This window comes from Lates calcarifer, linkage group LG5, assembly GCF_001640805.2.
Source record: "Lates calcarifer isolate ASB-BC8 linkage group LG5, TLL_Latcal_v3, whole genome shotgun sequence".
In the NCBI taxonomy this organism is placed as follows: Eukaryota; Metazoa; Chordata; class Actinopteri; family Centropomidae; genus Lates; species Lates calcarifer.
In genome coordinates, this window is record NC_066837.1 from 16,591,395 (window position 1) to 16,608,009 (window position 16,615).

At 40.4% G+C, this 16,615-nt stretch overlaps 1 protein-coding gene across 4 annotated transcripts in view; it reads right to left on the reverse strand.

Moving 5' to 3' along the window:
* Positions 1-5,187: 5,187 nt before the first annotated feature.
* Positions 5,188-16,615, reverse strand: part of atf7ip (activating transcription factor 7 interacting protein) — a 29,874-nt gene continuing 18,446 nt past the window's right edge. For 3 of the 4 annotated variants that reach the window (XM_018665096.2, XM_018665099.2, XM_018665095.2), the window contains exons 2-14: positions 15,771-15,823; positions 14,297-14,803; positions 13,697-14,156; positions 12,454-12,632; positions 12,229-12,366; positions 11,988-12,059; positions 11,786-11,853; positions 9,028-9,092; positions 7,818-8,483; positions 6,959-7,048; positions 6,760-6,837; positions 6,471-6,553; positions 5,188-6,084 (exon numbers count right to left, since the gene is read on the reverse strand). In XM_018665096.2, the coding sequence (XP_018520612.1) occupies positions 5,626-6,084; positions 6,471-6,553; positions 6,760-6,837; positions 6,959-7,048; positions 7,818-8,483; positions 9,028-9,092; positions 11,786-11,853; positions 11,988-12,059; positions 12,229-12,366; positions 12,454-12,632; positions 13,697-14,156; positions 14,297-14,797 (2,859 nt within the window). In that variant the 5' untranslated portion in view covers positions 14,798-14,803; positions 15,771-15,823 and the 3' untranslated portion in view covers positions 5,188-5,625. The remainder of the gene's footprint in view (positions 6,085-6,470; positions 6,554-6,759; positions 6,838-6,958; positions 7,049-7,817; positions 8,484-9,027; positions 9,093-11,785; positions 11,854-11,987; positions 12,060-12,228; positions 12,367-12,453; positions 12,633-13,696; positions 14,157-14,296; positions 14,804-15,770; positions 15,824-16,615) is intronic. The other variant, XM_018665100.2, reaches the window with a different exon arrangement.

Here is a 16,615-nt window from a genome sequence, read left to right on the forward strand (position 1 = left end):
CTCTGTATGTCAAATTGTAACTGCTGTCAAATGTAATGGAGTAAAAAGAACAATATGTCCCTTTGAAAAGCAGAAGTATCAAGTGACATACACTGATGCAAAGTACAAGTATCTCAAAGGTATTTCACAGCAACATTTCAACAACAGCAACATGCATTTTACACGGTGTAATCTCACATGTGTAATCTCAAATTCTGAAACCTCTCCAATTCTCTGAAGCTTGGAGCAAACTACAGAGAAAAAAACAAAAAACAAATTTACACTAATGTCAGCGGTAACCCTGTACATTTACTCAAATATACTTACGTAAAGTTTGAAGGTACTTACAATGTGCACTGTTAGTTTGACAGGTATAGTTACTAGCTATTTTACAGGTTAAGAATTTCCAGAAAAAATATAGGATCAGTCTCTAACATATGATTAGTTACACATTAAACTATTCAACAGTAGATAAAGCAGTTAAATTTAGCTGCACCATGGTCAAGAAATATACTTTTTATTCATTAAATGCATTTTCCTGCATTTACTACACCTGTGTACCTTGAAAAATCTGAATGCTGCACTCTAATTTAAACAGAGTGCGTTTTCATGCACTTCCAAGTGACATTTCTACTCTTGTTGAGTCACAGTGCACCTTTCGTTGTGGCAGTATAACATCAAATTGAAATGCTCAAAGTGCCAATTCCGTGATTAAAGTAAATCCTTAACTCGGAATTTGATGTGTCTGTTAAACCAAAATGCAACCAAATGTTAGGGGTTTGTAGCCAGCTGGTTGGTGTTAGCCGTAGCTCAAACACATTCAAAAGGAAAACAAACTCACCATGTTGTCGTCGATGGTCTTGAGTGCAGGAGCAGGTGTGTTGAACACTCAGTATGGTCCACATTTCCACCCAACTCGATAAAAGAGGATGAAAACACGGCAGCGCGTCCTGCTGTTTTATTTACCTTTGAGGAGACAGTTACATTGAACCGACCTCCTGTTGTGCAAAATTAAGATTTGTACCGTAGTTAGCCAGGCTTCTGTGAAGCCACCAATACCAGGCCTGACCAATCAAGTTACACTCAGTTTTATACATTAAAAAACGTGTGTGTGGGGTGGGGTGGGGGGTATTATAAATTGCTTATTAAAACAAATTTACAAAGAATTATGATATATAATATATATAAAGTATGATATAATAAAATTAATTACAAAGAATTCCGTATTTTTCATGTTCATTACTGATAATAATTACTAATTTCAAAGAGTTTATAACATTTTTTTAATTATTCAATTTGTGTCAGCTATCTAGATAAAAGGAACTGAATACGTAGAACATCTTGAATGCCGAATCTTCAAACTAAACAGAAACCGGTTCAATCAGTAGAGTTTAGCTGCAGAGCTCCACTCTGTGGTGACTCAAAGCATTGTTGTCAGCAGTAGTCTCATCATGGTGATGTTCATGATTCCCATCTTTTTATATACAGTCTATGGTTCTCATCCACCTGCTGCCAGGTGTATTTACAATTTGTGCGATAAAAACCTGGGTGGAAAAGCAGTTAAAAAAAAAAAAAAAAAAAAAAAGTCGAAATAACGGAGAAAGTTTTGACGCTTGGCTGAGCTGGAAAAAATGGTGTATAAAGAACATTCAATGCGACAAAGTGCAATGGATAGAAAGTAAATCCTTGGAACAGATTTAGAGAATAAATTAAGGCATAAGCATGTGACTTGAACCGCTGAAGCTGAAGCGAGAGAGAAATGGCGACAGATGAAAAGACATTTTCTATACTAGAAAATTCAGTTTAAAATTGCTCTGCATTTAAATAGAAACCTGGCTACACGCACATCCACAGTACGTTACTAATGAGTTAAAAGCTGAAAGGTTGAATCAAATGAATGTTTTGATAATTCTGCAGATAGCTCCTGAGCTACTTCCTGCTTAGGCCTAGTTTTCTATGCACTCAGTCAAGTCAAGGCATTATGAATGGTGATGTGATTCTCCATGAATATCCTGAGGTGCATTTGAATGGTGTTGTGAACACTTAGCTTAGAGAAAATGTGAATTAAACATATAGGTGACAATGAATCTTTGAACTGCCTAAACTTTCCAAATCAGCAAAGTGATTTTGCCACCTCTGCATACCACTTTTAAGTGATTAAAATTAATTGATTTAATTGCTCAATGATAATCTTTTTACAGAATTTAATCCCTATCTTCATTAGCAGCGCACACAACTAAATTTTAAGATACCATGAGGGACACAGTCATAGGCCTTCTCCAAGTCCACAAAGTTCATGTAGGGATTAATGTTTAAACTCACATGACTCATATGATTCCATGATTGGGACAAAATTTGCTATTTGCTTTTCTTAAATCAAGAGTTTGACAAATAGCCCGTGTACACTTTTAGTGTTCCCATTGCTCAGCCACTGCAGAGGCTGAACAGTATTCTGATAATTTGAGCACAGCATGCCAATACCCTGCCTCCATGTGACTTTGGAGGAACTTGTCAACCAAGGCAGCCCATCAATATCAACAGCCTTCAACATCTCACAGCAAATCCCTTCTACCTTTTTATCAGAAAGATGGATTAAGCTTCCAGTAAGTCTATCAACTAAACCCCGGTTCAGGAGTTTTTCGCAGTGTTCTTTCCACTGTCCAAAAGAACAGTAGCCTCCTCCACTTCCACATCTGACTCACAACCAGATAGTAATCAGATGACAGCTCTGCCCCTCTTCTCACTTGAGTATCCATAACAGATGGCTGTAAATCTGATGACAGAAGGAATGCCCTACCTTGAACAAACAAATGTTCAAACTTGTTTAAACATGTTTGTTAAGAAAAATCCACAACTAACACAGATTTCCAGCAGCAAAATACCACCACATATTAGGTAGGCTGTTCCTCAGAGTCACCAACCAACGGACTATGGTGTCCCCAAGCAACTCACTCTCCAGGACACCATGCAGAGACTCCAAAAAGGCTGGATACACTGCACTACTGTTCAGCACAAAGGTACAACTACAGCCGTCATCTTAGCAAGACATGGTTGTATGGAGGTGGCCCTTTTATTCTGAGGGGTAACTTCCAATCTGTCCATCTCTCAGCTGGGGCCCTATGAGTATTCCCAAGCCAGCTGGTGCCTCCAAAACGTATGGATTCTTAGAAATACTTTATTTGCATGTGGGATTGTCCACAGGAGTGCCTCACGTAGCTAGGTGTCTGCTTGTGCTTCAGCTAGATCTCCACCTGTTTTTCAGTCAGATAGTCTTTGGTCTCTTTCCTTGTTGATTATTCATCAGACTGTTGCATGTTACCCATTTCAGTCCTAGAACACCCAGAGCCTACCCCACCAAGTAAGATTTCTGAACCAGTCAACCTTTCCACAGATCAGGAGTGCCAACTTAAGTTCCAGTAGGCATCATTTGTCATGCCTAGTCACCTTGTACGGCTTTTATTGATGCAGCATCCCTGGATCCAGGTATGTCTCTTTTCTACAGAGTGAACCAGTCTCCATGGTCAACCACTGCAGAGCCTTGCTGCGGGTTGTATCTGCAGTTATTCAGTTAGACTATCTCAATTGCTTTCCAGTTGGCTCTGTTCTATTGCAGTCAGCTTTGTTTAATATACACTAGCTTTTCATTAGCTGGAAGAGAGGGGAACTTATTTTACCAACCAGATTAGTTCCCCTGGTCTTCGACAGCCAGATTCTTTTGAGGTGTTGTCCCTGCCTCTGGCAGAGTCTGACACTGTATCTGTCTGAACTTGCCACTGTGCCTGTCACAGCATGTTACACTGCCAGAATCTACCCCTGAGCCAGTATCTACTTTTCTGTCTGTCCCTATATATATATATATATATATATATATATATATATATATATATATATATAGCCCCATTGCCACTTCCTATTTCTTAGCCAGTGCATGTACCTTTCTCTCTGTCTGAGCCAGGTTCTGATTGTCTCTATGTCCATTTCTGGCCTTGACTATACTGTCCCTCTTCTGTCAATTTCTGGATTACATTCTGTCACAGCTATTTCAGTTTCTTTTCCTCTGTGCTTTTTTGAGCTCCACAGTTCTTTGTGGCAGCCTATTTATATAAGTTCTCTGTGTTATTTCCAGTGTGTCCTGCACTATAGACCAGTGGTCTTGGATTCTCTTAAATCCATAGGTCCCCTGAACCCTGCCCTCCCCACGAATATCTGAACCAGGTACTCTGGCATCTAGTTTCTCCCTTGTTTTGGTGAGATTGTGTGTAGCTTCATTGACCCTTCTGGCCACCTCCATGAGTGGGTGCTACCTTTGCCTCTAGATCCCTGAGTGATTCCATCTGGTTCTCATGCCTCTTGGCAATCCTCCTGACTGGTTCAGGGGGGTGTGCCCCAGTATTCAACACATTTAAATGCTGGGACAGAGTGTTGTTGCTCTAGGACCAGACTTGTCAACTGAAGACAAAGTCTATTGATTTTCCACTAGCATTACCATCAAAGCTACCTTTGTTTTCAAAGGACCATATCTCTTTGACTTATGTCAAGCGGTATGGTTTTTTGTATAAATTTCTAACACTTGAAGATGAATAATCATTTTGATTTTGGTGATCCTATGAGTTTCTCTGCAGATCCACATTTAGGATCCATTCACCTGCTGTGGGTCTAAAATGGTTCAAGTTCAATGCATTTGGTATTCTCCAAATACTATCTCTGTGTTTTCCATTATAATACTATGAAAGAAGAGCTTAATCATGTGCTTTTGTGAGGTTTGCTTGATTTCATAAAAACCACTGTCCTTTTCCCACTCTCTGCCCCTGCTGTTACAGCAACAAATGAGAAATGGACCAGTATGCTGGACACTAACGTCCTCTTGTGGTCTGTGTGGATGAGTACTGTAGTTATGTCACCACTAATGTTGGCAGAGCTGTGTTTCACATTGGCTGACATATCTGTAAAGCAGCTGCGAAATTTCTGAGGAAAACAAAGCTTCAACAGGTCAGCCTAATTATCTGGATCACCATACAAGAGAAATTCATCCATCCATCCATCAATTATCTATACCACTTATTCGTTAAGGGTTGAGGGTGCAAGGGAAATTCACAGTGTACAAAGTACTGTATTTTATCACAGACCTATTACCAAAGTGCCAGTGTCTCCATGGGCAGTGTATATGAATAGCAGATAAAATTTATCATGAACTTAGTAAGCCAAGACTTTAATAAAACCTTTTATTGTGTTTGTCAAAGTCTGGTTGCCAGACAAAACTTACAAAAGTTATCGTTCAATTTCTACCACACAATTATACATTTCTGTGCAATTCTGAGTTTACATGGATAATCCTGACTCAGGTAAAGCAAAAGACATCTGGGTCAGAGTAACAGGAGTCATCAACATAAATATTTGACTTGGTAGAGAGGCAAAGTAATTCAATTATATACAACAGCTTAAGTCACAAAAAATACAATACATACATTAACCAGACAAAACCAACCGTTCGCCACTTCAATTTTCCAAGTCAGTCAGAAGTCCAGTTGTTATGTAGAGATATTTACAGATACTGTATGTGTTCAACGCACAATATATGAGTTCCTAACACAAAAAAGTAAAAGAAGAACTTTCAAATGCAAAAAATCCTTTCCATTCCTCAACTGTTCAATTCGAGCTGGAACTGATGACATTTGTGCACTGAGGTTCACAGAAGGAGCCAAAGCGCCCATATATGTCTTTGGCTCGGACAGCAAAATGATAAGTGGAGCCAGACTGGAACTGGGTCAGCGTACAGGCCATAGGCAAAGGAAGGGCCTTCACCTCCCCAATCTTCTTCCAGTGCTGCTGCGCTGCATTGCTGTTAGAGTTGTCTTGATGGAAGGCATATAGGTGATAGCTGTCTACGGCTGCACAGGTCCGATCAGTTTCTGCCACACACCAGGACAGTACTATACCAGTCTGACTTGGCACCAGCTTCAGCTGAGGTTGCTGAGGAGGTGAGGTCCGCTCAGCCTCTGGAGGTAAACGTGGAGGTGCAGGTGCTGCAGGGAGAGGGGGCAGCGGCATGCTGGAGCCCCGGGCTGGCGTAGTAGTGGTTACCGTGCGGGATTTCATTGGAGAGTCCTATAAATGAGAGAACTGTTGTCATAAATAGGTCCTCTTGCAAAAAGGACCAAATATGATTTTGACCACTATTCTACTTCTTCAATGATTAGAAATACCAACATCCATAGAGAAAGTGGATCTAAAAAGGTTATGGAAAAGGTTTTTCATAAACTGATAAATAAATGCTCAATTTCCAAACAGCCATCAATTGGAACCTTGAAAACTGTCTAGTGGACAACAATAACTGGTACCCTAGTGGTAGACTGTCAGCATGAGCTCCACATATTTCAAATTTAACAACACACGCACAAAATATTTAACCAAGACTTAACAGATAAGATATAGAAATAAACAATTACATTTGCTTTGTGCAAAATATGAAAAATGTATTTCTAAGTCATCACCTGTTGGGGGCGGTGGTGGACTGTCAACTGAGGATTGGTGGAAGAGTTCTGATTGCTTTGTGGGGATGACCTTGCTCCTATGCCTGAGGACAGAGCAATCATGAAAATTGTATTACATGCAAAATACAAAAACTTTATTTTGTATTTTTTCAAATCTAGAATTAGATAACAAACTTTAATTTTATAGTACCCAAAAGCCAAATGAAATGTAAAGCACTGTAATATATTTGTCACAATATCACATATGCGCACAAAATCACCAATTTAAATAATAATGTGGTGGTCTTACTGGTAGGAATGCTGACGACTGGGTGAGGACGCTGGGTTGGTGAGGGAGCTGCAACGGTGGCATTTTTAACTCCTGTCACTGGAGAACATACAGTACCAAATAATTAGTCTAAAGTCTACTCCTCAGTATAGTATGTTAAGGTACAGAACAAAAAATCTATTAAATTGTATGAGGAAAAATAGGTGCACTTCAATCCTACCTTGTACATCATCATCGTCCTCAGTGAGATCAATGACGGAGCCTTTGGGTCGTGCCGCGGTTGATTTGGTGGCTCCTCCAGCTTGGTTATCTGGGAAAAGAGGGAAAAAAAAGTTGATTAAGAGAAATTCAAGAAAAGAAAAACACAGCAACACAAAACAACAAAATAAGTTGATGGTACAGAAAGGTACCTTGTTGTTTCAACAATGATGATATACATTTTAGATGAAAACCAAATGTTGTGTGGAAAAAGAATATTCACCAACAACTGCAGTCAACCAAGTCTGTTACAGTAGATTTATTGCATATATTCCAAATAGGATACAATAAATCAAGCTGGACCTGAGAGCAACTGAAGCAACTTGTGAAAGCACACACTTTTATGTGGGATACATAACTCCTCCCAATGTGGACAAAAGACAGATCAACAAACTTAGGTGACAGCCTTATAGGGCAAAGTCTAAACTGGTTTCAGCCAGTTTCTTAAGAATTTACATTTTTTCTATTGTCTGTCTTCAGCTGGCAGACAGTAAGTAAGTTTAGTGTATAGATAAAAAATAATTACAAATGCTCTCCCATAAGTAGTATCACCACAAATTTGATATACAAGTGTCAGTTTCCCATAAACATTTCCAGAAAAGCTGGATACCTAAAGGTCACACAGTGTGTTTGGGTATTTTGATACAGTTTGTGTCACAAGGTTAATATGAACTGTTAAGTTTCCACTATAAGTGAGTAAACTATTTCACACCATTGTGGAAGTGTGCCAAAAGACTAACAAGCTTGATTTTTACAAGATGGTGATTTCAGCAGAGATTATATTCTAAATACCTCTAAACACAATCAAAGTAAACCCCTACCTGTCTTAGATGTCAGAGACGTCCCTTGAGGGGGTCCTGGCGCAGTGGAACCTGTTGCTGCTGGCCCAGATGTTGCAGGTGAGGAGGCCGACGACATAGCTCCGGCTACAGAGACAGACTGAGCTGGCGTCCTGGCCGTGGTCATGGATACTCCAGCATTGGGCGTAGTTATCCCCCCGGCACCCCCCTGGTACACTGCTCGGGCAAGAGAGATCTGGGCAGAAGACATCTGGCTGGCGGGAGCCTGGAGCGCTGGGACAGTGGCAGCAGCTGGGGCAGAAACTGGTGCTGTGGTAGTGGTGGGAGCAGGCTTGAGTATAAAAGTGGCGGTGGAAGCGGTGGTTTTGGCCTTGTTGAGTGAGTTGGCTGCAGACAAAGAGGATACAGGGATGTTGACCAGCGTTCCTGCCTGGCCATTAGCCATTGATAAAGGCAGCTGGATGAGGAGTGGCTGGCCTGTAGCCACCATGCCACTCCCAGTGGCCGTCTTCAGCAACAAGGTGCCCTGGGGACTCTGAGTGGTGATGCCAGTGGCCAAGGTGGAGGCAGCATTAGAGGTGGAGGTGATCAGCTGAAGGATGGGGGCCTGTGGAACCATGGCTGTGGAGGTTGATGTTGGGGCTGGAGCAGGGACAGGGGCTGGCACAGCTGATGAGGCTGGATTTGCTGAGGAAAACGGGAAAAATGGTTTGTTTCAGATTGTGACAGGAAGTGTCACTGAGATTTTCAGATGAAGGGGATTCTGTACACCTTTACTCATCTGCCCCTTATTATTTAGTCAACTAATTGGTGAAAAACCAGAAGCAGATTAGTCATTAGTCATTTTATCCATCAAATGTTAATTGTTAGCAAAGGTCATGGCAGTTAAAACCTAACCCAACAAGCAATGGGCAGAAAAAGACAGGTAAACATCTACTGCAGCACTCACACACAAATTCAATCACTCACTTACACACACCAACAGGAAACTCAAAGTATAAGGCTAGGGATGTATCTGTTATTGTCAGTAAGTCCCAGCCACATTTTCAGCCAGATATTCAATATGCATTTATGCATGCAGGACAGCATATGTTGGATTGACTAAAAATAAACTACAGTGCCCATGTTAATGGTAATGAAAGAACATGTCCCTGTGTATTTGGCTTCAAAGGCAAAACATATTAAAGAAAGACCAACAGAACATCCAACATAAGAAAACTGTACAACTCACCAGCTGTGTTGGAGGAAGAAACTGTTGTTGAAGTCTGCTTTACCTCCATGGAAGTCCGGACTGGCCTGTTTAGAAAGATTGCTTGTGCTTAGAAATGTTCACGCTTTGAGCTATTTGTCTATGACAGGAAGACGGCCGAATGTGGTAAGTTATTCCATTTCATACAGTCATCTTTGAACAACTTGTGAGAAGACGCTCCCTCATAATTAAAATACATGTCGGAGTTTCCATTTAAGCATTTAACAGCACAAAATTATAGTTCGAAGTTTTCAAGTGTGGTGCGAATTCCGCAACTTTTTGTGTACAAGTCAATATGAAATTCTCTCTATGAAATTCTATTAAAGCTGACAAGAATCTAGCGATATATAGACAAAATTTGTTCAGAATTTCAATGACAATTGTCCCAGTATGCTTCTGTTGCTGTAACATTAAATTTTTAAAATGGGGCAGGAATTCTTTATCTTTTATTTTTTTTATTTGACCAGGAAAAGTCTCACTGAAATGAAAAATCTGTTTTACAAGAGCGTCCTGGCCAAGACAGGCAGCAGCACAATTAACACGGTTGCAGACAGGGATGCAGACTTACAACAATTAACGGTGAAAATAAAGAATAAACTACAGAATCAGAAAATATCAAAAATATTGATCAAATATTTGCCACAAGTCATCAACAGCAGGGATCAAACGGGAGCAATATGAATCAGTCATCAGTCAAAACATCTACAGCCAGACGTGCATGTCTCCAAGTTAAAATTGCTTTAAATGCATCCAGTGAGACCAGCTCCCTAAGATTTAGGTGGCTTTGCAACTTATTCCAAGCAGAGGGAGCAGCATACTTAAATGCCCTTTTTCGCAATTCAGTATGGGCTTTAGGGACAGATAGAAGGAATAAGTCCTGGGAGCAAATAAAATAACTTCCCTTACTTTTTTGAATAATGTAGATTTGTAGTTAAGACGGAAGCAGACCAAGGTTCAGGGGCTTGGTCTTTGCATTAGAAAATATCGTGAGCTTTGTTTTGTCAGTATTCAGAACAAGTTTTATATCACACAAGGTTATGTTATACAGTATTAAAAGCTAGTTGTAGCTGACAAAGAGCCTGGTTTGATGTTGACGCAGAGCAGTATATATAAGAGTATCATCTGCATAAAAGTGGAAATTTGCGTTGGAAATATTGTGATCAAGACTGCTGATAGAAATCATCAGTAGAAGTGGTCCCAGGACCTTGTCCTGGGGCACACCCTTGGATACACATCAGGGAACTAGAAGTGATACCTTCTGACTGCAAGCACTGAGATCTGCCTGACAGAGCATTTTCAAACAAACAGTCTGTCTGGATAGTCCTACACTGAAAAGTCTTTGTTTCAATATTGCGTGATCCACAGTGTCAAAAGCCTTAGATAAGTCGACAAAAAGGGCTGCACAATGTCATTTTAAGGCCGCCGTAGTTGTGCTGTGTTTTTTCCTAAGACCTGATTGATCGTCAGATAAAATGCTGTTAGTAGATAAAAACTCTTTCAGTTGTTCTTTCGTCATATTCTCGAAAAAATTCAGGTCTTCTTTTCACTCGTAGTATTTCATTGATGACATCACGAATTTCTCTCCAGCTGTCACAGGACAGTAGAGGAAATCGACGCTCAATGTACATCCTCATTGTCCTCCTTAAGTTCCTGGGCAGCGCCTCCTTGCCCAATAATCCAACATAGTTGACCCTTGCAACCCAGTCACAGTAGACATCATATGGGACTAAGGATCGGAATATGTATGATGCGTAGCGGTCAGGCCTGGGATTCCCTGAGCTTCTTTGGCAGTTGTGGTAGAGCACTTTCTCCAACTGGGAACTGATCGTGCGGAGTTTAATGTCTGCTCTGCATCTTCCCTCACTGTATTCTGTCAGTTTTTTTGCCATGGCAATATGAGGTGACTCTTCTTTGTCCTCTTCCTCCTCCATTTTCTTCTCTTCCTTTCTCCTTCTTGACAGACAGTGCAGGAGTCTTACCAACAGACGGCGCCACTCCCACACTGGGCACCTCAGGCTCCAGCTCTACTGTCTGCCGACGGAGCACGCTGTTGGGAGGAGAGGTGCGGTTTTAACTACACTCTGCACTGCCTGAAGAAACGCTCAGGCTTCACATTGTAGAACGTCACAAGACTCAGGACCTGGACCCGCGCAGGGTTACTTTGCAGGTGCAAAACACAGACTGGGACGTGTGTTTGTTTATTCCAAACCAGTCTTAAGAAATATTTGGAGGGAAGTTAAGAGTTTAAAAAAGCTGATCCTGAAAAACCGAACAAGGGCCCTGGAATCTTGGTTTCCAAAAAGGTATGGATTTGGAGGATGTAGGGATTCTTTATTCTATCCATTAGTTTTAAGTCCAGCCTGTAATGATTACAGATAGCAACCTGGGACAATGTCAACTATTCACGCTGTGAACGGCTCAGTGTGTAGTACTGGCTTCAGTCCGGTATTGTCACGTTCATACAAAGGCCAAATTCTATTCACACAATACCAAAGAGCACACACTGCTGTATTCAAAGATAGCATGTTCAAAAACAGTGATGCTGTGAATTTTGAAACTAAAAATATTTTGTCAAATGATGAAATGGTCTGGCAAACATGTGAACTTGCAGTGAAGTGATCAAAATCACGTCCACAAAACCCTGACAACCTCACTGTTAAATTTATAAGTTAAAATATATACAATAGCATGGTTGACAGGGATCTAGATGAGAAACTGCTCTAGGCATGGAAACACTTACCGTTGAACTTGAGGGTTGGATGCAACAGTTGCAGTCTTGGTGGCAGAAGCAGCAGCAGCAGCAAGTGCCTGCAGAGATCAGTATGCTGTCAGGACATTTCCTAAAAATATTGCTTGCATGCTAGTTAGAAAATTTAACCGAGAAACAAACAAACAAAACAAAAAAAGAAAAGAGAAGAAAAGAAAAAAAAGACATGTCTTACCTCCTGTTTCCTTTTGTTCTCTGATGCCTGATTGGCCTCTCCAAACTTTTTTGCTAATCGGGCTATTTTGGCCTGAAGGACAGTAGAGAGGAAGGTGGAGTTTAGACTTGATGCTTGCTAACTGTATCGAGTGAATTTTAGAAGCCCCTCAATTTCTGTACATACTAGTTAAGAGAGCATCTTACAGTGCTGCATGCACTAGAAAAATGTACATTAAATTACAGTGATACCATCCACTTACTTGGAGTGTGTTAATGGCAGTTTGGTGTTTGGTGGCACAGTCAATCTTGTCTACTCTGTCCTTTAGTTCTTGGAAATTTTTTTCAAAAATGGTCAGCTCCAGCACCCTCAACCGTTCTTCCACTAGCTGTTGCACAATCTGAAAAAATATGTAACATCCATTGCAACATCCATTGCCACCAAAGCAGAAATATCCTCAAGTTCAGCAGGATAGTTGCATACAAACCTTTTCAAGTTTATGATGACTGCCAGCTTTTGCCGTAATTTTAAGTTCCAGTTGTGCCTCCAACTCCTCACGCTCCACCTTGGGCCTCTTCCCCTCTCTTTTCACAGCTTGTCCATCTTTTTCATTACCCTCTGATAAAGTGCGTTTCAGTCCCGAGGTTGAGCCCCTCTCCTCTTGCACTTCATGGGAAACAAAGACAAAGATCTGATTACTACCTATTACCCTAAATGTGAACACAGAATCCAGACCACCTTAACAACTTTGATGGATTCCTTGTGTTTGACTTCAAGTTTTCACATTTATCACAGAAAACCAGATAGAATAGCAACATGCTACCTCCATTAACACATTAAGTCCAATAGATGTTTCAACTGAACAGGTAAGCAATGACAAACTGGACTCCTATCAGAAACTGCAGGCTAATGACATAATGATGTAAACAGAATATGTTTGTGGTGATACTTGCTAATGTAAATTGTGAAGTAGTATGGAGTTGTCCATGCAAATGATGGTGAGCAGTCTCTCCAACTCAAAGTAATCTAGTTTGTTTTAAATCTGAATATTTGATAATAATTTTCTGGAAATCAGGGTACATTTCTGGATTCCAACTGCTAGCACCTCCATATTTCAATGAAATTGAATCTACAGTACTTCCTGCACAGTCTAATAAATTGCCATTTAATATAACATAAAAGTGTTCTCATCATCCTTGCCATACGATTGATTAAAATTACACACTTGCAAACTACAAACTTAATGTGTAGCATCTTAAAGTGGAATTCAGTTTTGCAAGTCAAAGCCGAAAGTCACAGGGAATAAAACAGTTGCATACTGTCCTTTGTGATTCTGGAAGAGTTTTGTAAAATCTGACAAAACTTGCAGTGTTTCTGGAGTGTTACCCACACTAAGGTCAAAAGAACATCTTGGTCAGTCCATTAAATCGATGTGTCCACATGTCCAACTTGCAATGCTTAATTGTCTGAGTACTATTCTGAATTGTATCTTGTGTATAACATGTTATACAACCTACAACTGCAGAGCACAGTCTTTCTGTAATAACCCTGGACTCAACATTTTCCATTACCTAAAGAACAGAAATATTAAGTTTTGCGTGTGTAAAATACTGAATGACATATCTAATATTACTGCTTTTGATTGATTTTTCCTTTGGATTTCTGCTAATCTTTACCAATATTGAACAATTATCTTGAAGCTATGTGACACAATGTCCACTCTGTCATACCTGTATTAGATGGTGGAGTGGATGATGGCCGAGATGGCTTTGTGGTTTTTCCGACATCAGTTTTTTCCTCTTTGGGCTCTACTGTCGCTGGCTCCACCTCCATACTTTCCTCTCTGACTGGTACTTTCTTCACATCTTCTTTGTCATCCTCTTCTTTTATGTCCTTCTCTTTGATTTCCTTTTCTTGTTTTAGATCCGCACCCAAGGAGGAAGCTGGATGAGACGAGGAAGGACAAGAAGGAGAGGAATCGGAAGTTTTAGATTTAGGTGAAGAAGGCTTTTCATCTTTTATTTTGGCTGTAGAGGCCTCAGGGTCCTTGGCCTTTGTAGTGTCACTATCTGTATCCATTAGTTCTGTGCAGTCAGATACTGGAGGTGGCACAGGCGAACGTGGATCCAAACCTTTAACAGGTTCCTTCGCAGAAACCGCGGCTGTGTCCTCTGTTGTAGTCTGTTCCTTCTGAGGAGGAGCATACATGGATAATTAATGGAAAGATTTTTTTTGACACTCACAATCTGAACAACTCCATTTTAAATCCATGACACTGATATTACTTTCTATAAAGAAAAACTATTTCCTAAATAGTTTGAAACATTTACCTCTTTAATTTCCATCTCTGGATTCGCTTCAGTGTCCTTTTCCTCATTTTCCTTAGACTCTGTTGATGCTGGTTTAACAGACTCCTGCGATGGGGACGACAGAGAACCTTTCTTCTCCTCCTCTTCTGCCTTTTTCAGATCAAAGTTTAGAGAGTGGAATGGTGGTGTGGGAGAAGTAGGAGATTCTTCCTTTCCTTTTGGACTTTGCGAGGAGGCAGGGGAAGGTGACAGATTTAGGGACAAGAAAGGAGCAGGGGAGGCAGGTGATGCTGCGTGGGGGGAGTTTGAGTCCAAGATGTTGTTTTGCTCTTTGTCCCCTGCTTTTTGTCCATCTTCTTTGTGAGTGCCATTCACCAGAGGTGGCGGAGACGGGTTGGACAAACCTGGAGCTGCTGTCAACAAAGTACTGTGAAGATTCTCCAGTTGCTGTCGATCACTGATCTTCATGGTTTTCCTGGCACGGAAAATCTTCTTCTTCTCCTCTGTCACAACAACTTCCATTGCTGCCTGTGGAGTGACAAGAAGAGATTAGATGCTATCAAAGGGGATGATGAGTCTGGGGAAGCTCTGCAACACTACAGTGAGAGCTGCAAAAGCAAATAGCACAGTCTCTTCCGCTCATGAACCTGTCCTGGACTTTACGCACTGCATGGTAAAGAAATGGTTGCAGAGTTTCAGAGGAAACACAAGAGGTCACTGTAGAGCCCTGTGTTCTCTCCTGTTTCTTCTTTTCTAGAAGGTTCTTCTTTCTCAGAGGTCTGCATACCAAACTTGTCAGTTCCCCAACAGCCTTTTTCTTTAGCAGAAATTTGACTCAATATCTAAGCCAAATCAGGCAGATCCTTGCTGCCTGGTTACACACTGCTCTATCTGTCCTGAAGTGACAACAGTCAAGTTGCAGCTCAGAGTGCCAGAAACCCTTTTTTCATGTCAGTTAGTATACCTTTAACTGCTCTGACAAATTCCCCTTGCCTTGATTTCCTGATTAACTTATGGATTTCATGTTTACCTAAGCCCCAGTCTGAATGTCAGAAATGACATTGAAGTTAACAGCAGCAGCAGCAGCAGCAACCCAACCTTCCTCCCATCCCCCCACCTTCCTATTGGCTCAATACTCAGCGAATCAGAATGGACAAATTGAGGCTGTGTCGGCAGCAGTAAAGAGGTTATTGAAAACATGAAGCATTTTCCGTACATAGTTCTGTCTGTTGCACAAATTGTAGTGTTGAGGCTAGTTGTCATATTTTATATGTATTCATGTCAGGTATATTCATGTATAATCATGCATCAATGGATGTGATGATTTAAACTGTATTAATGGGAGTCAGACAAAGTTACAAGCTGTGTGGTGCAGGAGACTGTGCTTAGCTGCAATAAAATTCTCATTTTACATTCAGTAGCAAACAAGAAATGTGCCATGATATTAAGTAACATACAGTACATATACTAATCAAAACATTTATGAATAACTCACCTTCAAGCTGAAAGGTTTCTGGTCATGGACTTGGAACCAAATTCTCTGACAACCTAAGGGAAAATGAGAAGTTTTTTTAGTAAATTGTGTATTACTGCTTTCAAACTGGGACTACAGCATCAACTATGTATGAAATCCAGAGACCATGCAAATCAAAGTGTAACCCTAAATTTAGCTCCTCTGAATTAAGCAGTCTATCTCCATCCCTGGAGCTGTAACTGAGCCCTTAGCTTCAAAGGGAAACATTTATTTGTGGGGTCACTTCAGATTTCGTCAAACTGGAAGTACAATTCTGTCAGTGACATTAAAGCATACCCATATTATTGACATAATGTATATTCTTAATTTAGATTTTATATAATAATATCCCATTACATAATAATCACCCACCTGGACACAAAAGGACAGAATTTACTAGACTGGAGCCCTCAGACATGTTTACAAAGTGTCACGTAAGAAAGACTTTTCTTTGCCAACAGCACTTTAGACAAGGACTCTTTATTTTTTTATTTAATATTTCTCCAATGTAAAATGATTTAAGTAGTGTTTTACAGTCTTAGCAGTGATAGCTAACTTTCTGTTCATCTCAGAAAAAAAATCTGACAATGCTTTTTTATTCAATATATTTTGAACATAATATGTTGACATGATAAGTTGATGCTATCGATGGCCATTTTTATTCAGCATTATTATAAAGACTAAGCCTTGTTTAAAACTAATCAAGTATGTGTTAGAACAGAAAGTTTATCAGGTGACAAATCAGCTACTTGCTGACAAGCCAGCAGAGATGTGACATGCTAACCAAAGCAGACACAAATGTGAAAAAACACCCATTATTCAAAACA